Source organism: Heptranchias perlo, chromosome 16 (assembly GCF_035084215.1).
Source record: "Heptranchias perlo isolate sHepPer1 chromosome 16, sHepPer1.hap1, whole genome shotgun sequence".
In the NCBI taxonomy this organism is placed as follows: Eukaryota; Metazoa; Chordata; class Chondrichthyes; order Hexanchiformes; family Hexanchidae; genus Heptranchias; species Heptranchias perlo.
In genome coordinates, this window is record NC_090340.1 from 18,929,348 (window position 1) to 18,955,313 (window position 25,966).

Genomic DNA, 25,966 nt, shown 5'->3' on the forward strand with positions numbered 1-25,966 from the left:
AAGAAGATAGGCACTGAGGAACTGAATGTGTCAAGGAAGTTTCTCCAGATGAATTTTGGCTCTGAATTGATGGTCCCTGAGAATGCCAGGGACTGGCATTATACTTATTTGCTATTCTGTGGTAGTGCGTTGGACTGCTGATGTGCACTTTGTCATGAGTTTTCCTCTAATGAAGAATACTGCAGAAATGCACCTTAGGTGCTTCTATTGTACCCTCAGAAGTAACTAATCTCAGGTTCAGCCTCACTGTCTTATTTGACCCTGAGCTGAGCTTCTGACCCCCGTACCCTCTCCATCACCAAGACCGCCTATTTCCACCTCTGTAACATTGCCCGTCTCCTCCTCTGCCTCATCTCATCTGCTGCTGAAATCCTCATCCATGCCTTTGTGACCTCTACACTCCACCGTTCCAGTGCTTTCCTGGCTGGCCTCCCACCTTGCACCCTCTGTAAACTTAAGCTCATCCAAAACTCTGCTGCCCGTATCCTAACTCACACCAAGTCCCATTCACCTATTCTCCACCGTGCCCCCCCCCCCCCCCCCCCCGTGCTCACTGACCTTCATTGGCTCCAGGCCTGGCAACGCCTCAATTTTAAAATTCTCATCCTTTTTTTTCAAATCCCTCAATAGCCTCACCCCTCCCTATTTCTGCAACCTCCTCCAGCCCTACAACGCTCCGTTATCTCTGCACTTCTCCAATTCTTGCCTCTTGCTCATCCCCAATTTTAATCACTCCACCATTGGCTTCTTATGTGGCTTGGTGTCAAATTTTGTTTGATAACGCTCCTGTGAAATCCCGTTAAAGTCGCTAGATAAATGCAAGTTGTTATAGTATTTTAAAGCTCGTTTTAAAGCTGTACAGGATGTGATTGACCTTATTGGATCCTGTACTTCTGAAATCTTATTTGCACGGCTGCTGGTAGTTTTATGGCTGAGGATCATGCCTCTTACAGGATTAGGAAACAATGAAATGCTGTGGCCTGGAATGCACACATTACCTGACCTAACCCTGCCAAAAAATTAAATTTGTGTTGAACTTGATATAATTTCTTATAAGTAAACATAGAACTGGGTTTAAACGTTAGCACTGATTTGTTGGCTACCACCACGGCTCCCAGATTTTTTTTAATTAACTGATTCTGTTGTTCTGAGTGCTTGCTTGTGTTTGTCTATAAATTGTGGCCCTCCTATGTATGTGTGAGATTAACAGATACTTAAAGCACTCCCGTTACACAAGTACAACTTGATGAGATGCTTTTTGTTTTCTGGCAGTGACCTTGGTATTCAGCATTGGTCACATCTTCAAGGCTTTAAAGTAAGGACGTGAGTCCTGAATTCAAGTAAAGAAATAATGACTGCTGGGTGTCATCCCCTTAATTCAAGCGGTGGATCTGTCCGAACACAAAACGTTAGGTGACACGTAAGCTCGTTATGATAAACTGTGTACTTGGGCTGGAACTTGTGATCATAAATCTTGCATTTGAGGGGAAGTAATTCAGGGCCGCAGTTTTATTTTCTGGTGGTGACCTGTATCAGCGTGCAGGAGGCTTTTTTCCCCACAGGTATTCTTGGCAACATGCATTGGTTTGTTGTCATTTGTGATGAAATAATTCAGTGTGCATTGGAGGATTAAAGGAGCAAACTAGGATGCATGCTCCTGATGTAAGAATCATAGAAAGTTACGACACAGAAGGAGGCCATTTGGCCCATCATGTCCGTGCTGGCCAAAAAAGAGCTGTCCAGCTTAATCCCACTTACCAGCACTTGGCCCGTAGCCCTGTCTGTTACGGCACTCCCAATACTTTTTAAATGAGTTGAGGGTTTCTGCCTCTACCACCGTCTGGGTGAAAACATTTCTCCTCAGCTCCCCTCTAATCCTTCTACCAATTACTTTAAATCTATGCCCCCTGGTCACTGACCCCTCTGCTAAGGGAGTAGGTCCTTCCCATCCACTCTATCTAGGCCCCTCATAATTTTATACACCTGAATTAAATCTCCACTCAGCCTCCTCTGTTCCAAAGAAAACAACCCCAGCCTATCCAATCTTTTCTCATAGCTAAAATTCTCCAGCCCTGGCAACATTCTCATAAATCTCCTCTGTACCCCTCTAATGCAATCACATCTTTCCTGTAATGTGGTGACCAGAACTGTACACAGTACTCAAGCTGTGGCCTAACCAACGTTTTGTACAGTTCTAGCATAAGCTCCCTGCTCTTGTATTCTATGCCTCGGCTAATAAAGGAAAGTATCCCGTAACCACCTTATCTACCTGTCCTGCTACTATCAGGGATCTGTAGACATGCACTCCAAGGTCCCTTTGTTCCTCTACACCTCAGTATCCTCCCATTTATTGTGTACTCCCTTGCCTTGTTTGTCCTCCCCAAAGGCATTACATCACACTTCTCTGGATTGAATTCCATTTGCCACTTTTCTGCCCATCTGACCATTTCATTGATATCTTCCTGCAGTATACAGCTTTCCTCCTCACTATAAACCACACGGCCAATATTTTTAAACTTCTTGATCAAGCCCCCACCTTCAAGTCCAAATCATTAATATATATCACAAAAAACTTACTGTAACACCTGTAGGCCTTGTTAGAGATCCTTTTTCTTGGTATTAAAACCATTCAAGGTCCTGAGGTTTATGGTGCTAAAATATAACCGAGTAGAAATTTTTAATTTGTCCAAAAATATTCCATCATCTTGTACATTTATTTAATTTAACTTCACCATAATTGATGTCAGATACCAACGTTCATTCAGCAGTTAAATTGCAGGATGCATTGAATTACTACTGTTGTATTTGAAGGGCTAAGTAATAATAAATTGAAAAGTTGATGTAATGGCACACTACATAGGAATTACAAGAGGAAAGATTGGGCTGATTAAAGATGCGTTCAATTCTTGGACCAACTTAAAACCAAAAAATAAAGAAATCCAAGCTCTGGTTGTGCAGTTTTCAAGGCGAGTTTCCTTCTTAATGTGTCATCTTGGCTCCTTGGTAGTAGTCTCGCCTCTGAATCAGAAGGTTGTGACACTGTAGTGTCAGCCTAAATTTTAACACTGAGGTGCTATCTTTTGGATGAGGTTAAACCAAGGCCCTGTCTGTCCCCTCGGGTGGATGTAAAAGATCCCATGGTACTATTCAAAGAGGAGCAGGGGAGTTCTCCCAGTGTCCTGGCCAATATTTATCCCTCAACCAATGCCACCAAAACCAATTATCTGGTCATTTATCTCCTTGCTGTGTGCATATTGCCTGCTACATTTCCCACATAACAGTGACTGCACTTCAAAAGTAATTTATTGGCAGTAAACGTCTTTGGGTGTCATGAGGATGTGAAAGGGCTATATAAATGCAGGTTCTTCCTTTCCTTTGGCTGGGAATGATGCGAGGCCATTTGAGCTTTGCATTGTCATGTCGTATCCACATTTCTAAAATCAACTGATGCAAGTTCAACACTTAAATGACTTTAGCACCTCTCTGTAAAGGAGGGATCTAGACTTTTGAAACCCAAGCTTAGTGTTGGCTAACCACTACTTCCAAATTTACCTCTCCTCCCTTTGCTTGTTTTAACCTTGATTGCCAACGCCCTGGCTCTTGGCTATTCAGTTGGGTTTCTAAACTTATGCCAAAAATATCTTTACATGGGTTGGTAATGCAGTGAAAGGTACACCGAATGGCTGCCTGTGCCAAATGGCACGCACCATGTGAGACCTTGGCCAGTTGCTAATGTTAATATATATTCCTGCCTCAAACTTAGTCACACAATTAAAATTAGCCACATTTGTAACTTCAGCCCTTGGGTTGCAGCCAGCTGAACGCTTGTTTTTTCTTTTTTCTTTTTCCATAGGAGCTTCCTGGTGGTTATGGCAGAATGAAGCCAGATATTGTGACCTACGGCTCTGGTGTCCGAGGCTCTGGTATGCAGGGCGGTTGCCGCTCACTTTCGGGAACTAGTGTGGCATCACCAGTAGTGGCAGGTGCAGTCACTCTGCTTGCAAGGTAAATATATGAGAGTGCGATTGAAAGCTAGTGCATAAAAATACAATTTTTATTAATGATTTATGCGATGAAAGTAATCCTGGATGATTGGATGTACCACTGCATGGGGCTTCATCGGGCCTTGCAGCACAAAACAGCAGCAGCCAGCATCTGATTCCACAGGTACTTGAAAGCTTAACGCACAATGTAGTAAGAGATACTATACTTTTAGAAAGTGAGCCTATTGCAACAGTGCACGTGTTATCCCAGAAGCACTTGTAGCCCAACAAAACACCACAGTGATGGTACGCATGTAAGTGTATTTTCTCCCCCACCAAAATTGGCTGCTTTTCAGTGTTGGCAGAGGGATTACGTTTGATGCTGTCGTATAATTGTGATATGGAAAATATCCCATGTGTGATCTGACCCCTGTAACTTGCTTATCAAATTACATGCAGGGTGTTTCTGTATTTTGGTCAAACATGGTACATTGTCTGTAAATATTTAAGAAAACTTCAGCTACTGTAAATTTAGCTTTAGGCTACATAGTGGTTTCTGTAACATCTGGAGAATGCTGATACTGTCCCACGGGGGTGTATTTTTTTGAGTAACTATTGATTTGGGAGAATCTTTTAGGACTTGCTCCTGCAAATACCAAAACAAGGATGCAATTAAAGTTTGTCAACAATTTGGTAACCAAGTCAGTCTATATGTAAGTATTTTCATCCTTGCCAAAACTGTCATAAATAACATTTAATCTAGAGATTCATAATGCTGTAAAGTATCTGTATCCAGTTAGACAAAACGCTGATCTGCGAAAAAAGCGCTTGTATCCTGCCTTGTACACAAAGGAGTGATTGAGTACGCAGTGCACCAATTTGCTTCAATGTGTGCTGTTCATTGCGGTCTAGAGAGAGTGTTAATTTAGTCAGCTGCTGTAAAACAGGAAAAAGTAGAGCTAAATTCAGCCATAATCAAAATCAGCAACATTCATGTGCTCAGTATGGTCTGTAGTGCAATTTCCAACCAGTATTAGGGTCTTTGCTCTATTTTCTCACCACTGCATTAATTCTGTTTTTAATGGCCTGAAATTTGTGGGCTCCAACAGTTCCCATCAGGCTGTAGCAAAGGTTAGGGAAGCTAAGCGAATTGAAGAAACAAGGGCTGGGCTGGGGGTTGGGGGGGGGGGAAAAAAGATGGGAAACGGAAAGAAAAAACAAAAAGATAAAAATGAACAGGAGTGGACAGAAGTAAGAGAATATTTAAAGCATCTTCTCCGTCCCAAACATAAGTGAGGAAAAAGAAATCGAAGTATAACCAATTTATAAGGCCTCTAGTTGCCAAAAGAGATGGGTTGGAGACTGGCCTATGGTTCTGGGGTAATTACTTGATATTAAAAACTATAAATCAGAGTAGATGAAGCAAAATAGGACATGTCCTTGTTTTGAAATGGAAATTCAAGAACCACTAATGTAGAGTTGGAGAAGTGGTTTTCTGGTGTGGAAACTAATTAATTTAGAGACTGTTGTGAAGGTGATTGGTGAAGTTCTTTAAAAAGGCAGTGAATATCAAACTGGATGACTGGTAGAACAATTCCAGGAGCAGTAATCTTTATTTAATAGGACTGTCAGAGGGGGTAAAAGGAAGGAATACATACCTACGCAGCTTCATAGCGTTGAGCTCTGTTTAGTGACACTAGGAGAATTCTTTTGGAGAGTCAGTGGGGTCTGCTTTGGTGCACCCATTTTAAGTTGATGCAAAATATTTCTATCCACTAAATAAAAGTGTAAGTTGTTGGTAGATTTTCAATTTTAAACAGAGCAGCAAGAAGAAGCCAGCAAACCTCGTAAGAGTAGCATACAGATGGTTTTGAGAGATTTATGATGAGAGTTCACAGTTAACACTTGGTGCTTGCTGTAAGGGGAGACGTCATGAATGGAATGTCCCAAGGATTGGTATTAGGACTCCTTATTGTTTCTAAATGATATTAAATGCTCGGATTCAGAAGTTCAGCCAAATTGATCAAATTCAGGATATCAAAATTCTGAGGAGGCGGGATAGGCAGCTAAGAACCTATAAAATGTGAGCTGAGTGGAACAGTGATGGATAAAGTGTTGTATGGACAGGTGTGAAGAACTGCAGATAAGAATAAATGGGCAATGTAAGTTTAAAAAGAAAATAATAACTTGCATTTATGTTGCTCCATGTGATGTCAAAATGCATCACGGGTTTCACAAAATGAAGTACTTGAAGAATGGTGTTGAAGTAGCTACGGTGAAGTTGAAAGTGGGGGATGGGGAACCTGCCTCAGCTTGCACAGGCATTGTCACTCAATCTCATTTTCACTGGGGGTTCCTCTCAATTGCTGCAGATTCCCTCCTGAGAGCAGGATTTGAGAAAACACTGGAGAATTTCATACCCTCTCCTAGGCAATATGCCAGGGATGTGCACAGCATATTGTGTGAATGATTTGACTCTCTGAACATAATGAGCTGGCAAGAACCCTACCAGTGGACACCCAAGGGACCAGTTTAGATTATCCCATCTGTCTGCAGGCACTTGGGAACAGGATTTCTCTAAGAGGGTGAAGGAGCTTGAATTGCCTGAGGGTGCAGTGTCTGATCAAAACTCCTGATGCACAAGTGTTTGAAGCTGTGGACAACTCCTGCATTAATGTACTGGCCCCAGGGATCCCCAGCATTAGAGTGGAATCCTTTCTTCGCTACTCAAAGTCCCTACTGCAGCCCAGGCACTGGACAAAATTGATTGACCACTTGTAAATAAGCTAGGATAAAAGTAAGTGTCTCACAGCAAAGTACCTGGTACATTAGTTAAATGGTAGAGAGCAGTCAGTTGGAACTGATCAGCTGTAGAATGCTACCAGACTGTAGTGCAGAACAGGCTAGTATGCAGTAGTTGATGCAATATGGTATTTTTGTAAATCAGCAGGTAGTTTGGTGGTGGGGGGGATGGGGTTACTTGCCCCCATCTGCTAGCATTCTACGGCTGATCAGTTTCAATTGACTGCTTTCTGTTCCATTTAACTAATGTGCCAGGTACTTTGCTGTGAGACACTTACTTTGACCACTTGTAAACGAGCTAGGATAAATCAATTTTACTATGATGTATGCTGTTGTCTATTTCAAGAGATTCCCTTGGCAAAGTGCTAAGCTAAGAGTAAACAACTATGGCAGATACTGTCCCAAATGGAAGATCTACCTGGAGATAGTTCAGTATTTTTTGGAGTTGGAGGCATCTGGATATTTCTGCTGGTGGAGTCGAGGGCAAAGGAACATAACCTTAAAATCAGAGCCAGGCCATTCAGGAGAGAAGTTAGGAAACACTTCCTCGTGCAAAGGGTGGTAGAAGTGTGGAATTCTCTCCCACAAAAAGCAGTAGATGCTAGCTCCATTAATAATTTAAAATCTGAGAGCGATAGATTTTTGCTAGCCAAGGGTATTAAGGGATATGGAGCCAAGGCAGGTGGATGGAGTTAGGATACTGATTAGCCATGATCTCATTGAATGGCCCACTCCTGTTCCTATGTTTACTCTCCTGACAGCCATCCATTCCTGCATTTCCACCCTTGGCAAAGGCATGTCCACCTAGAGGCTGTATGATTTTATCCTTGGGCACCAAGGTTTTCATGTGCAAATCATACATTCACCCAAATCACATGGATAAACTTATAGGCAGATGGAGTAAACAGTTACACAGGTCTGGTCTGCAGAGTTGCAATGATATTTTCAGGTGCATATTCAAGGTCTGGGAAATTGTGCTGTCAAGGTAGACTGTATTCATATGGGTATGCAGAGGATCCATATTGTTGGAAAATTAATGACCACCTTACTAGCTAGGTAATCTTTCTTTAGGAATCATGTTCACAGACAAGTGTGTAAGAAGGTAATAAATGCTTTGAATGGATTTGATTCTTTGGCAAATACTATAAATAGAAAATTTGTTATGTACAGTCCTTTCACCTTTATGCCTCTTCAGGTTTGATTTTCCTCCTACCTATGTCTCTTCCTTTGTGAGCATACTCTCTTACTTGAGAGAGGCTAGTCAAATTGCCTGCTTCCACGCCTCTGCCAACGTCACTTTTTATCCAGTGGCTGAGATTGGTTCTACCCCTGATAAGTCTATTTATTTTCCGATTATATGGAGAAGCACCTAGCCTCTTGCTCTGTGCCTTCCCCTTGTTGCTCAGGAACTTAGTGTGGGAAAACAAATCCATATTCTACCACACCATAGCACAATATGTTGGAGCAACCATGTAGTCACTTGTGGTGCTGCTTAGTTGTTTTCTGAATAATTTCCAAGATTTTATCTTAATTTGTTAAAATTAGCTTTAAATCTTGCACTATGGGTAGATGTTCAGATAAGCTACATTGTAGATTGGTCAAACATTAGCATATGTCAATGTTTGCTGTTCTTTTGGAAATAGCTTTACAGCCTGGAATTAAATTAATGAGTGATTAGAAATATGAGAAGCGGATGCCGGATTTGGGTTCAAGTTGCTGTTAATGTGTTTGCTAACTAGATGACACATACTTTAAATTGGGGCTGGTTCAAGAGTTGGTGCAAACCTTCCAATGAAATTCCATTTATTTTCATTGCAGGGCAGTGTAACTGGGGAGAGGTTTTTCAGGTGTGGTTTCAAGCAAAAGATTATAGTTAATTCACAAGTTAGGTACCTGCATAATTAATGTATTATGTACTAAAATGGTTGCTTATGTCTAAAGTCCCTTTTTTAAGTAAGATTCATCTCTTCAGTTCTTATTGGTCTAAGACGTGCTTTGTTCCTATTTATTGATTCTTGACCCAGACGTGAAATACAATAACACCTCATTAGTGCAATCTTACATCGAAACTACAGTACAGAAAGAGGCCATGAATCTGCTGTAGGCCATGAACACTGATCTAGTATTTTTTAGAGAAATTACACACATTTTCAGCTACCCTACTCTTGCTTGCTGGACTTCTGGAGTGAGCATTAAGATTAATAAAACTTTAAACAGTTAGCTGACCTTGAACAGTTGGTTGCCTTGCCTTGTTCAAATTCACTGAAGTTTTGCAGTCTTTCAAATTGCAATGTTTTTGAACCGTTTGATAAAACATTCAAACTTTAAGTGAAGAAAGTAGCCCCTGTGGCAAGTGAGGTGTAAATTTGACTTGGTAGTGAAGAAAGTGATTATTTTAAGTTGTAATTTCTCAGTTAAATTTTAGCAATTTGTACAGAATTCCTACCCATTCAGTCAGCTGAATTCTCCTGAGTTTGTTTTGGTGAAAACTTGCTTTCTGTTTCTTTTATCAGCACTGTGCAGCGCCGTGAGATGGTGAATCCAGCCAGTATGAAACAAGCATTGATAGCCTCTGCACGCAGACTGCCTGGGGTCAACATGTTTGAACAGGGTCATGGAAAACTGGATCTGCTGAAAGCCTACCAAATTCTGAAAATCTACAAGCCTCAAGCCAGGTTAGTGCTGAAGTGAATTCAGATAATTTTACATTTTTTTTTGTCTCCCACTTCCTCACTTCCTGTGTTGAAGGTAGTGATTCTTGCTAGGGAATAATTTTGAGAGTACCAGCAGTCCTATCTCGAACACCGTGACCATTCCTCATGTCTGTGTTCTGGACAAACTTGACTTCAATGGCTGAGTCTGATCTTGTCACGCGTATACTGTTGATACTCAGCTCCAACTTTTCACCAACCCCCCTCAAGCCCTAGACTGCATCTGTGCTGTCAGACTGCTTGTCCGACATCAAGTCTTGGATGAGTCATAACATCGGCTTCAACCCCCACCGTAAACTCTGCACTCGTGCCACTGATGCCATCTCCACAGTTACTGCCTTGGGCTAAACCACACCATTGCATCCTGTATTGCCCTGAGCTGAGCTTTAAACCTTTAATCCATAGTCTAGACTGCTGACACCCACCTCTGCATTATTGAATACCTCTGTCCCTCTACTACTGAAATCCCTATCCATGCCTTTGTCCTCTCTAGGGGATTCAACAAGTAATACTTTGCTTGCTGGCCTCCCATCCTTCACCCTCCATAAACTCCAATTTGTTTAAAATTCTGCTGCATGTATCCTGTTCCTGATTGCCCATTACCCTTGTCCTTGCACAATATGTTGTGCTATTTAGGGAGCTCTGGATACTTTCTAAAGAGCAATTTCATTTCTCAGGTCACGTATACAACTGGCGGGTTCAAAGACTATCTGTTAAAATGAAAATTAAACTTGGCGCCTCCCCCTGTTCTCTCCTCTGAAAGCAAGAGCATAAGCTTTCTCCACTGGCCTTGTGGTTAAAGCTTCAGCTTTCTGTACTGCTACGCAATAGAGACCAGAAAGGCCCAGGCTTGATTCCCTGTCTGTTCTGATCTCAGCTGCGAAGCAATTGAGTCTTGGTCTCATAGCAGCAAGCAGATTGGAGCACTTTTTTTAGTAACATCAGCAGGTAACTGGGATACCACGTGGAACTTTGTGTGAAGAGGCTTAATACATCTCCCAGAGTTCAGTGAAGCTCTTATTTATTGCCTGTCTGAGGTCATCCATTTTTTTTTTTATAAAGCCAGTTTTGGGTGAGTTTTCAGGTGGTGCATGAAATAAAGTTTAGTAATGGTGTGTTAGGCAATGACCATCTCCAACAAGAGATATTTAACCACTTCCCCTTGACATTCAACGGCATTACCATCGTCGAATCCCGCATCATCAATGTCCTGGGGGTCACCATTGACCAGAAACTTAACTGGACCAGCCACTTAAATACTGTGGCTACAAGAGCAGGTCAGAGGCTGGGTATTCTGCAGCGAGTGACTCACCTCATGACTCCCCAAAGCCTTTCCACCATCTATAAGGCACAAGTCAGGAGTGTGATGGAATACTCTCCATTTGCCTGGATGAGTGCAGCTCCAACAATACTCGAAGCTCGACACCGTCCAGGACAAAGCACCCCATCCACCACCCCAAACGTTCACTCCCTTCACCACTGGCGCACAGTGGCTGCAGTGTGCACCATCCACAGGATGCACTGCAACAACTCGCCAAGGCTTCTTCGACAGCACCTCCCAAACCTGTGACCTCTACCACCTAGAAGGACAAGGGCAGCAGGCACATGGGAACAACACCACCTCCTCGTTCCCCTCTAAGTCTCACACCATCCTGACTTGGAAATATATCGCCGTTCCTTCGTCGTTGCTGGTCAAAATCCTGGAACTCCCTTTCTAACAGCACTGTGGGAGAACCGTCACCACACGGACTGCAGCGGTTCAAGAAGGTGGTTCGCCACCATCTTCTCAAGGGCAAATAGGGATGGGCAATAAATGCTGGCCTTGCCAGCGACCCTCTCATCCCATGAATGAATTTTTTTTTTAAATCTGTCTTTTTGTATGAAATCATGATCGAATTGGATTGAATACTTTATAACCTGGGATTGTTGAGCTTTTGGCTTGTAAGCAAGCTAAATTTTTTTTTTCTTTTCCAATTTATCAGCCTCTTCTGAATGTGTTGTCTGCTTGTGCTTTGTCTGGTTGCACTGATGCTGACTTGCCCTCCAATATCTCGCCCGTATGGCTGTTACTCATGTGAACATTGCCAGTACCAGCAGGCAATTTCATTACAGGGGGTATCACAAGTGAACTGGATCCTAGGGCGGAGGCTCATAGTGCCATTACCACTTCCTTGACTGAGATCAGCTCAGTTTGGTGATTGAACTCTGGTTCGGCCTTATCTGTATAGCTCAGCTACTCACTGAATAAGTTTCCAAGCCATGAGAAAAGCCAAGCCTGGAATTGTTGATTACACATTAACATTAAATCTTGAAGGGACCAAATGTGCAATATACCAGTGTAGTTTAGTAATTTTTGAATGCATTTGTAACATAGGAGACTTGGCAATCTCAAATAGCTGGCATCCTGCATTGAAGACATCCAGAATCCAGTGTTTCTTGACACCTAAAGGAGTATGTGAGAATTCTTTACAGTTGGAAGCCTAAGGTCAGGGTCACCGAAGGTCTTCTGGACAGGCAGGTAGAGAGCAGATAATTGAACAAATGTGAAATTGCTGGAGAGCCCAACTTTATTGAAGCTGTGCAAGTTATTGTTAAATTCCATACATCTATTTCTCCCTCCTTCCTTAAATACGCATTTTTAGGTAACTTTTCCTGATAGAGCAATATTTTTAACATCCCAAATTACACTAACATGATTAATCATTCTTTGAGTTTCTAACCTTTTGCTGTCCCAGATGGAACTGAGGCCAGAAGCTTTGCCAAAGATAGAAGTACGGAAGACTCTTAAGAATGAATGTATAAGTTCTCGTTAATTGTATCTATATGCTTTATATCAATTGTATTCAGGTGGCGCATATCAATTGGGGACTCTCTTGTATCCATTTTATGAGAGCTTATTTTGGGTGTAGAGGAGTAATGTTGGTCTCTGAATAAAGGCTTGGAAGTAACTGAAGACCAGGCTCTATCCATCACCACCTGGCTATCCAATTTATTACACTCGTGTCTGGTTGAAGAGTGGCAGTGAGAATTGGGAGCAGGCCTTTTGGCTCCAGGTTAATTTATTGCAGACAGATCAAGAGAGTGAGAAAAATTACATTTTTTTTAGAAAGTGAGCAGGAGGAGATAATAACTTGGACTCATATGCAGTGTTCATAAACTTTGAGCAAGGTTAGAGATTAGAAGAATTTTTTTTCCCCCTCACTGAACAGTGGATTCCAGAGAAAGCAGTTGATTCACAAGATTGCAAGATAGTTATGGTCAAGAAGGCCATTTGGCTCATCTTAGTTCATCCATACAGAAAGATCCTAAAGTTCCCCATTTCGGCATCCAGTTGTTTCTTAAAAGATTTTAGGGTTTTGAACCATTATATTTCTTACAAGTTTGTTCCATAACTTTGATCACTGAGTGCAGAAGAATTTCCTAACCTCAATCCTAAATTTACCTTTTTACTTATTCTAGTCTCGCAATTAATTTAACATAAAATCCAGTTTTGTCTTTTACATTCTCTTAACTATCTTGTGCACCTCTACAAAATCCCATCTCAGACACCTTCTTTCCAGGATGAAAAGCATAAGTTTCTCCATTCTTTCCTCATATCTCAGTCCTTTGATACCTTGGGATCGGCCTTGTGGCTGTCTCCAGTGCTTGTATGTCTCCCTTGGGTCTTGGCGAGAAGAACTAGACGTCCTACTGAAGGTCCTGTCTGACCAGATCACTGTACAGTTTGGTCACAACTTCCTTTGATTTGTTTTCTACTGTTTTGGTTATGTACTTCAGCATTCTGTTGTCCTTGATTGCTGCTGTGCATTGATTGGACATACCGAATGTCAGGTCTACCAAGACTCCTAGGTCTCTTAGTGTTGCATCATTCATGGATTATGTGCATCGCTTATTTTTATTTCCTATGTGCAGTACTTTACATTTGTTAGCATTAAATTTTATCTGCCATCGCTCTGCCCACTTAAATATTTTATCCAACTCAGTTTGTAATTTCTGTGCTGCCTTTTCCGATTCCATTATTGATACCTTGAAAAGGGGAATGATCAGTATCTGTTTAGGAAGGGAGCAGAGATTTATAGAGATTAACACTGCTTGCTTTTTTTTTGCAAAGAGATAGGGGAAGGGAATCAGTGGCCTGTAAAGCAGGGGTGGTGAAGTCTATGATGGAATAATCATACGTGACCTCTGGGTGGAACATGCTTGTTGAATCAATGATATTTTCTCAGTCCAGACTTCAATTATGTAATTGGGGAGGATCACCTCTGCAAGAGTGCAAACTTCTTAAACGGTCAGTGTCCCAAGTGATTTTTTTTTTTCTGTTCCTGTAGGTTATTCCTGTTGTTTTCATTGTATCTGCTGTGTGTTGATCATGTGAAGTTGGAGAATAAGCTGCTTAATAATATCAACATTGCACCATGACAATGCAGTATATAATATAGTGCGAGCTTCCAGTTGTCTAGGTTCTGCCTTTTGGAATGCGTTCTCTAAAGTAAACTTTATTTGTCTTGCTACTTCCCTTTCTGCCTTCAAAAGGCTCCTCTGAATATCTATCTTTTCGACCATACATTCGGTCACCGCTCCTAATTCTTCGACCACTAGGTCTGTTCGCTCCTATGTTAAGCACCTTGGAATTATGTTAAAGGTACTGTACAGATGCAAGTCATTGTTGCTTACTGAGCAATTGGTCGAAAGAGCAGTGATCAGTGGCATGAGTGTATTGAGCAGATAGAAATCTCTTTTGAAACTTCAGTATCTTTAGAATAATTGAGGTTTACAAAGAGCTATTTATTTGTCTGTGGATCCTAACTAAACATAATACTGTTATTTGCTAGGGGCAGAACCTGGGTACGTTCAGCTGCACTATTTATTATCTTGTGGACATAACTGCATTATATTGTGTAATTGCCAACTTTCTTTCCTTTTAGCTTGAGTCCAAGCTACATTGATCTAACTGAGTGCCCTTATATGTGGCCCTATTGCTCCCAGCCCATATATTATGGAGGAATGCCAACTATCGTCAATGTAACAATCTTAAATGGTATGGGGGTCACTGGTCGGATTATTGATAAGGTAAGCATCTTTAAGTGATGTGAAATTTGCAAAATGGCTGAGCTGTCCTTGTTTTGTCCTGTTGATAGGTCGTACTGATCTGTCTGACTGTAGTGCTCACTTCCTCTGTAAATACTGTATGAAATGTATTGTCAACTTTCACTGTGCAAAACTAGTACAACAGCAATGTGGGTGGTATTCACGCTTTTGACTGACCCAGTATATTCTTGTAGCCACATTCCTTTTTATTTGATTGCCTGAATAAGTTGCTACGTGTTCATTTGCATCTTGGAAAAATAAAACTGAGCAGTACATAGACTAAGAAAAATTTGGGGTGGGATGGCATGATGCTTTAGTGCATCTCAGTACTAACACTCTGATATGGAGTAGTTGGATGTTGGTTTGTGACTTTTGCCCTCCTCTTACAAAGTTTCAGATCTGAGTCATATTGCTGTGGAGAGAAATTAGTTCGAGGTCCTAGTCTTGTCCACAGTGAGGGAGAGTCGCTGCAGGGTACACTTGCATACCTCCTAATGGTTGATTTCAGAGTGGCTTTGACATGGGTCTGAGAGCAGGTTAATTGCCTCCTTGGCCATGGGAAGTGCATAGTGTGAGGAGGCAACTACCTTGAAAAGGACCAAATGTAGAATGGAGTGCAATAACTGAATATTTCAGAGGTGAAATTACCTCTTAACCCAGTACATACAAGTTATACTTTCTAACATTAGAACCTGATTCATTTGGCATCTGAAGTAACTGCGAATAAAAGGTGGGGGGTAAACTGCCCATATTAAGCTGCCACAGTTACCAACTTTATTACATTAACTATAGAGCTCTTTCCTCACTTCTCTTCCTTTCCCCTCACTTATAGACTCAAATACTGCAAAGCTGAGATGTCTGGTTTCTAGATTTTTTTTTTAATCTAATGGATGTTTTATATAACCAGGGTAATTAAAATAAGTGAAGGACAGAAAACAAAATGACCCTTGCTTGAGGGTGAGAATGTGAAATCCTGGTGGTTGCTTCAAAAAATATCAAGATAAATATGGAAGATATTTGGCCCAATTTAGTTTATACACCTGGAAAAACCTACAGTCCCCTTAATCACAGCATCCTGCTGTCTGTTAAATTCCTGTTTTTGCCTCCACCTTTTTTTTTTTAAAAAGTCCAATTTTTTTGAGTGATGGTTGCTCTTCATGATTGATGCCCTGACATCAGTCCTAAATGTACTGTACAACAGCTTGAAACTGTGCTCCTTTTTCCTACTGTGATAGTTTATTTGGAAGTGGTGTCTCTCTTAGCAACACTGTATATCATTTATATATAAAGTCATCTTAATCTGTCTTCAAGGCTGAAGAGCTCAAGTTTCTCAAATCTCTCCTCCATAACTCAATACTCCAACAACCTGAATTAGCATTGTGGCTCTTCTCTACACCAATTCCAGGGCTTAAATGTGTCGCATTTGACCAACGGTAGACACCAGACTGAAGTTGTGGTGTAAGCAGAGCTCTGCACAGTTTCAACGTGTATTCTATTGGTTTTAGCAGTAAAATTGAGCTTTCTATTTGCTTTCTTGCAATCCTCCATTTGTTACTGTTCAAAAGTTGTATTTTTTTTTCTGTCCGGATGAACGCAGAGACGGAGGTTATTTGGCAGTGAGATTTGAATCTTTCCATAGTTTCTAATAACATGAAAGATAGCAAATGGCCTACATTGGAACTCACTCCAGAGGTACCATTCTGGATAAAAGACATTTAGGATTAAACTATGCAAGAGATCAAAAACGATGGCCATCTCCATTATCTTAGGTGGCTGAGAGGATATAGAGCTGTGCAGAGAGAGCATGTGGGGGTACAATGCTGATGCTGTCCTTGTTCGTAGCCGTAGTTTTGAGTGCCACTACAATAAGTTCAGTCTTTTAGCTCAGAACTTACCTCCTGTGCCTCGTCAAGGAATTTTTTTATCAGGGTTGCCTATGATTGGAAATTATGGTTACCTTTTTTGCATTTTGTGGAAAGCTATTGTCTAAATTCCCAATTCGTGATCCAAAATTCTCTCATCATCTTTTGCCCTCTCCTTCCATAGCCAGTGATTTGGTAATAGCTGGTGTTACTTGTCAATTACGTACATGGCTTTTTATGCACTTTTTTTTCCATTTTTTTTTTAGCCCATATGGCAGCCGTATTTACCCCAGAATGGAGACAACATAGAAGTTGCTTTTGCCTATTCCCATGTCCTCTGGCCTTGGTCTGGATTCCTAGCAATATCGATATCTGTCACCAAGAAAGCTGCGTCATGGGAAGGCATTGCTCAGGGTCATGTGATGGTTACTGTTGCCTCACCAGCTGAAAATGATGTAAGTGTGTTCGATGAATGGTTTCTCTTGTGCTGGGTGTTTTATAAAACTGAAATAGTGTAGGGAGTTAACACATAGACCCAGGAAGTAATGTCCCATATTATCTGTCAAAACTCCAGTACAGCAGCAAAAATGAACCAATGATAAGTGTCAAGTATTACAACAGTAAAATGAACTCTCCTCGCAGGTGAGTGAATGGAGAACAAATACCTAAAGTTTCTCTATCCCCAAAGATATCCTGAAAAAGTTCTGAGATGTGGAAGGACATACCCTTGCCACTAGACTTGATGACCACCTCCTCCACTATTGGCACACTGTGGCTGTAGTGTGCAGCAACTCCAAAGTTACTTTAACAGCACCTCCCTCCCCCTGCGACCTGTACCATTGAGAAGGACAAGAGCAGAAATGTTATGGAAACTCCATTACCTGCAAGTTGCACACCATTGAGTTGGTGAGTTTGATTTTCTGAAACACCACCAAGTACACTCAACTGGGGAGAAGAAAATTCCAGCGGAGCACTTGCAAAATGTGTCTTTTGATCCTTAGAGTAGTTTAGCAATAGCAACACATAGTGATTGAGAGACGGGCATGGGAAGATTATAAGCTATGAAATCCATGGATCCAAACTCCACTCCTGCCTTTACGATCTGCAGGTTTTTGTAATACAAACAAAATGATGCAAGAGAGTAGTAAGATACTCCAAAACTCATAACCTAGATTCAGCTCCAAGAAAGCTGCGTCATTGCACAGCAACCCCATTTTAGTACTTTAGTAGTTTTTGTAAAACTAATCCCACACTCCCCCCGCCACCCCCCTCCCGACCTGGCCTTTACCATAGGTGGGGGGGCGACACAAAAATTCATTGTATTTTTGATCAAATGTTTAATTGTTGAGAATTTGAACTATTTTGTTCAGTTTAACACCGATTTATCTGTGGTTGAGTGAGTGCTCTGTATGCAAATGTGGGACCAAGCCCCTGGGAATTGTGACCCTTATTTGTTACCTCCTCTGTTTGTATTTTGCTAGAGTCTCCTACAGAAATTACTTCACTTCAGAATAATTTATTGTATGTGAAGCATTTTGAATCTCTAGATTACTCCAAATCTATTTGTCCATATTGATGCTAATTTTTACATAGGGAACAGAGAAACAGGAGTAGGCCATTCAGCTGCTTGAGCCTGTTCTGCCATTCGATTCATGGCGGATCTGTTCCTCAACTCTATTTACCTGCCTTTGATGCATATACCTTGATGCCCTTACCTGATCAAAATCTGTTGATCTCAGGTCCTGAAAATTTCAATTGACCCACCATCCACAGCCTTTTGGGGGAGCGAATTCTACATTTCCACAACCCTTCCACTACTGGAAATAGTTCTTCCTGATTTCACTCCTAAATGGCCTTGCTCTAATTTTAAGATTGTGTCCCCTTGTTCTGGATTTCCCCCACCAGAGGAAATAGCTTCCCTGTATCTACTCTATGGAATCCTTTTATCATTTTAAGCACTTCAGTTAGATCACCCCTTAACCTTCTAAACTCAATGGAATACAAGCCTCGTAATTTAACCCTTGAAGCCCCAGTATCAGTTTATTTTATGTACTTGGCCGTCTCTCTCAATGTTGCCTGTGGAGCTTTGGTACTCAAAAGGGTTAACAATTCCACAGTTTGCTACTTTGCTTGACTTAGTTGGCAGTGCTGTCACCTCTGAATCAGAAGCTTGAGTTAAAACCTCATGCCGAGATTTGAGCACATAAAGTAGGCTGACATTCTGTGCAGTATGGAGGGCGTATGCTGTTGTCTGCTCTATCCTTCAGATGAGACATTAAACCAAGTTACAGTCCTGCTGGTCGTGTGAACATTAAAGATCCATTGCACTGTTTGAAGAAGAGTAAGGAATTCTGTGTCCTGACTAACATTCCTCCTTCAACCAAAGCCACCAAAATCCGATAAACTGATCGCTCTTTTCATTGCTGTTTGTGGGATCTTTCTGTGTACAAAGTGGCTGCTGTTTGTGGGATCTTGCTGGTTACAAAGTGGCTGCTTGGTTTACCAACCTTACGCTGAAGTGAAATGAGTAATTTATTGCATGTGGAGCACTTTGAAATGTTTTTGACATGGGATAAATTATATAAATGCAATTTTTTTGGCTTGTAGTGGCAGTCACATGGGTTGCAAGTCAAATTCTTGGAAGGACAATTCCATTCGTTACCAGCCAAATAGCCACAAATTAGAGGAAGATAAAATTACATCTATCATTTCATTTCTCTTTTTTTCTGAAGGTTCCCAAATTATTTTGATGTGGGGCAGCTGTAACCCATTAGTACTGATGAGTTTGATGTAATTCCTGGCCATCTCTTCCCCACCTCTCCTCAACATTCTAATCCACAGTAATGCAGTGCCTGGACTCTAAACCTTTGCAACAGAATTGACGTCCTACAAAGTCGCACAACTTTCCATGTTGTCTTACCTAATCTTTCCCAAGCTGCTGATGTGAAGATGGTTGACCCATGTGAAATAATGAGGCAATCTACGGTTTAAAATCTTGGGCGTCATGGCATTACGATATGGAAACATGTTGCCATTTACTTTTAGCTTGCTTGAGTCTCTTCAGAGCTGTTGCCAGTCCCCAGCAAAAATTCCATTAAGTGAAGGAGAAATGCAGCAAAAGAAACAGGACGTGGACAGAAACAATGTGTAAACTAGATTAGAAACTAGAATAAAGGACAACCAAAAATCAGTACTAAAGAATCAGATTGAAGGCAATAAATTTAACAGAAGGTTTTTTCCCCTTTTGCTTTTGCAGCCTATCTTTTGCTTTTAGGATAAGGCAGGGGAGATGAATTTCCAGTACTTTGACTTATTATTTATACTAATGTTCACAGAAATCACTATGAAGTGAATTTCTAATATTTAGGAATGAATTCTCTAATAAAGCTAGCTGGGGCAAATGACCCAATCTGAAACTCGTGTCCTTTGGGAAACTAAAGTGGCTGTCATGGCTTCCCTGGAATAACTCAAGCCATCACTTGCATGCTAGTGATAGTTAATTTATTATTTAGATGTGATCTTGTAATTTAGTCCAATTTGTTGGGCAGGAACTATTTGACAAAGTTTGAAATTATAATTTCCAATAAAATTAGCCTGATTATTGTTCAGAAAATCTTTATTTTGGCTGCAGGATTAGGTATTTTTATTTTGTTTGCTGAACAGTCTGAAATGAAAATGTGCAGTGTGTCTATCTAGTGCTAATCAGTCCTCCCTTTTCCTCCCCTTTCTTGGTAAAGTCTAAAAATGGCAATGAAATGACATCAACTGTGAAGCTGCCTGTCAAGGTGAAGATCATTCCGACGCCACCTCGCAGTAAGAGAGTCTTGTGGGATCAGTACCATAACCTGCGCTACCCACCTGGTTACTTTCCAAGGGATAACCTGCGTATGAAAAATGATCCACTAGATTGGTGAGTTCCTCCAAGGGACTCCTGTTTGAGCTGTGTTTATTCTCTTCACTGTTCTTGTGCTATATTTTGAGTGAGAAACTCCAGTTATATTGAAGTGGAGTGTGCTGATGGAAGCAGTAAAACTACTATGCAGAAGTAGTTAATGCAAATATAGTTCTTGGTTTGCAAATTTTAAAATTTAAAATGTACGTGTGGACAATGATAACATTCAACAACAACTACTTGTACTTATAAAGCACCTATAATGTCGTAAAACGTTCAAGGCGCTTCACAGGATCGTTATCAAATAAAATTTGACAACTAGCCACATAGAGGTATTGGGACAGGTGACCAAAAGCTTGGTCAAAGAGGTAGGTTTTAAGGAGTGTCTTAAAGGAGGAGAGAGAGGTTTAGGTAGGGAATTCCAGAGCTTACGGCTTAGGCAACTAAAGGCACGGCCACCAATGGTGGAGCGATTAAAATCGGGGATGTGCAAGAGGCAAGAATTAGAGGAGCACAAAGATCTCGGAGGGTTGTAGGGCTGGAGGAGGTTACAGAGATAGGGATGGGCAAGGCAGTGGAGGGATTTGAAAACAAGGATGAGAATTTTAAAATCAAGGTGTTCCCGGACCGGGAGCCAACATAGGTTAGCGATGGGTGAACGGGACTTGATGCGAGTTAGGATACAGGCAGCAGAGTTTTGGATGAGCTCAAGTTTATGAAAGATGGAAGATGGGACACCAGCCAGGAGAGCTTTGGAATAGTCCAATCTGGAAGTAACACAGGCATGGATGAGGAGCCAAACTCTGCATGGAAAAAAGATTTTTTCCTAGTCTTCCAATGTAGCTGAAAATATCTTAATAGCAAATGAAAAGGACATTTTCAGTAAAACAGCTGCTAAATTCCATAAAATGACAAGCTGATCTCTTTTTTTGATTCTTCCATTGTGAAGAAACATCACTTAATAGAGCATGGAGCATTAACTTCAAATGTAGATTTGGCACAAAATATTGGCTATTTGGCTCATTTGGTACTTTATTATTTTGCAGACTTATAAACCCATTACTAAACAGAGTTTGGCAGCTAGAGTGGATTTCATTGTTACTCCCTACGAGGGCAAAACCCACATCGGAAAGCCAAACCTTAATTTAAACATACCAACATACATGAGGTTCATTTGGAATTGATCTGTGAGGCTGGTACAAGGATCAGTTTGCATTCTTTCATCAAGTGTTAGTGTACTGACCTGACCACAGGTTAATGAGGTTATAAGAACATAAGAAATAGGAGCTGGAGTAGGCCACACAGCCCCTCGAGCCTGCTCCGCCATTCAATAAGATCATGGCTGATCTCCGACTTCAACTCCACTTTCCCACCCGATCCCCATATCCCTTGATTCCCTTAGTGTCCAAGGCTATAAGCACTACCCAGCTACAAACTGGTCATCAAGATCCAACTATCAGTTTCTGTACATGAAAGTTGAATGAATGGAGAAAGATGTTGATTTACCTTAATGTGTGTTCTTTCTTATTATTGGACTTCAACCATGATATATGGAGAAACCTGATTGGAGAGATTCAAACATGGAATTGAGAGATAGATGGGCATTGATTTGGGAGGCAACAACATATTGAAGAGGTTGGGGATGGGCTGATGGTTTGCAAGGACAGAGGGGTTGAGGGTAAGTTTTTTTTTTGAGGGGTTGATGATGGAAACTTTGAAAGAGAAGAAGACAGCACCTGAGGAGAAGGAACCATTCACAATGTTAGCTTGCATCAGGGCCAGGAGGGAGATTGGGTGGCCAACAGTTTAATAGGAAATTAGAAAAGAAATCTGTGATCAGGACTTGGGCAGGGGGTACCCTGGGAGGCAAAGGGAAGGGGAGAAGCAGAAGATTCTGATTCCTCTCATGCTGGAGGTGAAGGTAGAAGGAGCAGCGGTGAAGGGCTTAAGAAGATGATTGATCGTGGAGAAAAGAAGCTGGGAGTTATTTTTGCTCTCCGGTATGGTGCTGGAGTAGTGGGCGGTTTTGGCAGAGATAAGAGATTGAACTTAATGTGATCCAGCCAGATATGTTGATGATCACAAGGCTTATTTAGCTTATTGGTACCAATATGCTATGTGAAAAATCTCTCAAGCCAGTGCTTCGCTGTCGGGTGATATTAATTCAATACCTGCGGACATTGTCCGTGTCTGACCTTAATCACCACTGTTCCAATCTATTATGTAGCTCAATGATCTCAACATAAACTAGTTTGGAAGGGCAAGATCTATTGGTTTGCTGCTGGTTGCTTTTCACACAAAAAATTTCACATGCCCATGTTAAAAATTTCCCCAAAATATTTAAATTTGAGAGATGAAGAGATTATTCTAATGTGCATTTCTTATTCCTTTCCTTAGGAATGGTGACCATGTACACACCAACTTTAGGGATATGTACCAGCACTTGCGAAGCATGGGGTACTTTGTGGAGGTCCTCGGAGTACCCATCACCTGTTTTGATGCCAGTCAGTATGGTAGGTTTTGCATTAAATGCATATCTGCTCAGAAACCAGTTTAATGGGACTATTGTGGAAGACTTGGGTTCAGATACAACTCTCCCAAGGATGTAGTGTATGTAAAGTTTTGCAAATCCATCTTAAAACCTCGTGATGAGGATTATGTAAAATTACAAATTGAGGTTTTCTTCTACAGTCACCTGGTCCTTCCAAATCCAAGAGTACTGAAACTCTTTTCCAACAACGTTCACCTGAGGAAGGAGGAAGCCTCCGAAAGCTTGTGAATTTAAAATAAAATTGTTGGACTATAACTTGGTGTTGTAAAATTGTTTACAATTGTCAACCCCAGTCCATCACCGGCATCTCCACATCACTGAAACTCAGATGGTGCTGGCCCTGGACTTTACCAAAGGCTATTCCCCACCTGAGTCTTGATGCTCCCAAAAGCTTCCCCAGTCAGTTTCTTGATCCACAGGCTCTTAAATCTTGGTCAAGAAAATGGTTTAAAGTGCCAGTACTGTGTCCTTCTATGGCTGTCTGTGATTGGAAGTTACCAGCTGATAAAGAAACCAAGTTGGTCTTGGTGGCATCATGTGCTTTGCTCACCTGTACCATTTTAAACCTGGCCTGAATTAAGGTGCCAGTGAGCAGACAGAGTTCTGACAGAAAAAACAACTGGTCACTTCCTTCATTGGCAGGTGGCACAGTGCCAGCCCTAAAAATGTATTCTTGATTAGAAGTGAAGTTCTGGTTACTGAAGAAGCAGATTTGGGGAAGCCTTCAGAGAGGCCCAGCATGAAAGCTTTCTTCTCATCTACTGTCAATGCTATCAGCTTAGTCTGCCAAATGAAACCTGTTTTGGAACTTGATGGTAGAGCAGCATCCAATGGTGCATTTTGAAGGGTGTTAATTATGTACACAAGTTGGAATCTTTTTTTTAAAATAGCTCATCTACCAGTGATGCCTTCCCTCGTGATATACAGCTGTGATTACGCCAGTAGTGAGGTTATCTTATCGCTGTCCTGCACACTGGGAAGTGGGGCTGAGCTGCAGACAGATGGAATGTGTGCCTGAAGTTTGCTCAGCCTGCCAGCTTTCAAAAGATTGCAATATCAGAGTGCCTTTCTTTAGCAGTATTAGCTTTTCAATTGCCAGCATTAATTGAGGCATACTATAATGTAATGTTTTGGGGAATCACTTTTTTGATTGGGTCTTGTCTCACTGATCAAAATAGAACAATATCCCTAAATAAACATCAGTCTCTCATTTAATTTCCACATGCAGATGAACAGATGTCATTTTTTCAATGTAGTTCAACCTTCAGATGCAGAGATCCCCCTGTCTACCTGTGTGTTTCTTCCTCTCACCTGGAGTGCTTATGTTTTATTTCCTCCCACCAAATTAGTTTATTTTGCTGCCTTCAAAAGAGATTGGTTGGTTATTATAACCAGAATGAAGCTTCTTTAGTGGTGAGTGCTTAGGTGAGAAGAACATGATTGCATGGCTACTGTCTAAACTTTTGAAGGGTCAAGTTGGCAGTTGAACTACAATCAAAGTGAACAATATTGCATTTATTTTGCTTGGAAGCATTTGATGCAAGGCCTTTTCCAAGGTGCTGTGTTCCTATGAATATTCTTTGTCTGCTTTCTGAAACAGTTTTGAGGTTTTGTCTAACTTTGTAGCCAAGCACATACCCCAGCTGTAATACTCCCAGGATTTGAGCTTGTTAACACCTGGCTTGAAAGGCATGCTGTGTTTAACTACATTTTAGGTCAATTGAATGCAGCCATGGGAACTGTTGATATATGCTGCCATCTATGTATTGATGTTTGCTTTTTTTCCCTGCAGGTACCCTGCTGATGGTAGACAGTGAAGAAGAGTACTTTCCTGAAGAAATTACTAAACTAAGGCGTGATGTTGATAATGGCCTTTCTCTAATAGTCTTTAGTGATTGGTATAACACATCTGTAATGAGAAAAGTGAAATTCTATGATGAAAACACAAGGTATTGTCATCTGTTTGATCTTGCTGCTTCTGTGGGGTGGGGAAGGTGCATCTTGAGACAATATACTTTCAGAAAAGGAAATGTTGACCATTTAGGTCGAACTGTTCCAGCTGAAACACTGATGTATTCTCTTTTCAGATGATAATGAACCCTTTTTTTTAATCTCAAGCATTTTCTGTTTTTAAGGATAACTAAAGGCCATTTGGCCAATCAATGCTCATCCCTTCAGTAACCAAAAACTCCCATTATAGCATCCAACTGCATTGAGATGTCCTAAAGTTTTTGTTTCTACTACCCTGTTTGCCTGATAATCCCATCATTTATCTGAGTGAAGGCATTCTTCCTCATTCATCTCTCAACTTTTTATTTAAGGCCTCTAGTCCTACAATCTGACTTACATTAGGTAAACCCAGATGTTACTTCAGAGTATCAGTGCTATTTTATGTTGTTAACAGGGATGAAGTTTCCTCTTTGCCTGAGAGTTTAAGCCAATAAAACTCTAGTGCTGTGATGCTCCACGCTGGCCTCAATGTTGGGACTTAGAGCACAATTGATTTTTTTTTTTATTTGAATGTTGAACGAATGAGAGACTTTGTTTGTTTGGTTTTGATGAGATTTTTTCTCATTCTTAGTGTATTTCAACCAGCACGTATAACATCCCTCATCCAACCCATAATTTCTCTATGCCTTTGTGGTGTAGAATTTTTAACAGTCCCTTGCATCAAAGTGGTCTCTGGAACTGAGGTGTAATTCTGAGTGTGATTCTTGTGTACAACATGGTTGAGGTGCCCACCAAACCAATATAGTACAAAACTCAACAGGATAGTGTGTTTTCTTGTCATTTGGGGTATATTAATTTCTGTGAGGCAGAACTGCATTCAAGAAATGTGGAAGATTGTAGTAGCTGACCTAGTATTTTATTTATGACATATATATTTTGAATTCAATTATGAATGGTTCTTTTTAGCTCAAGAAAGATTTGTGGATTGATTTCCTAGCTGTGCTCATAGATTTTTGTTTCATCAACAAATTCCATTGATATGCACCCTTAATGTAAAAATGATCTCTATGACGCTTCACAGAATAAGTGTATGGATAGTGATAATTTCTCCATCCTGAGTGCTTCCT

General features: G+C 41.0%; 1 protein-coding gene across 2 annotated transcripts in view; it reads left to right on the plus strand.

The window, feature by feature from the left end:
* Positions 1-25,966, plus strand: part of mbtps1 (membrane-bound transcription factor peptidase, site 1) — a 100,552-nt gene that overhangs the window by 56,753 nt on the left and 17,833 nt on the right. For both annotated transcript variants that reach the window (XM_067997740.1, XM_067997741.1), the window contains exons 10-16: positions 3,854-4,005; positions 9,299-9,460; positions 14,422-14,566; positions 16,713-16,901; positions 20,184-20,356; positions 22,736-22,851; positions 24,682-24,838. In XM_067997740.1, the coding sequence (XP_067853841.1) occupies positions 3,854-4,005; positions 9,299-9,460; positions 14,422-14,566; positions 16,713-16,901; positions 20,184-20,356; positions 22,736-22,851; positions 24,682-24,838 (1,094 nt within the window). The remainder of the gene's footprint in view (positions 1-3,853; positions 4,006-9,298; positions 9,461-14,421; positions 14,567-16,712; positions 16,902-20,183; positions 20,357-22,735; positions 22,852-24,681; positions 24,839-25,966) is intronic.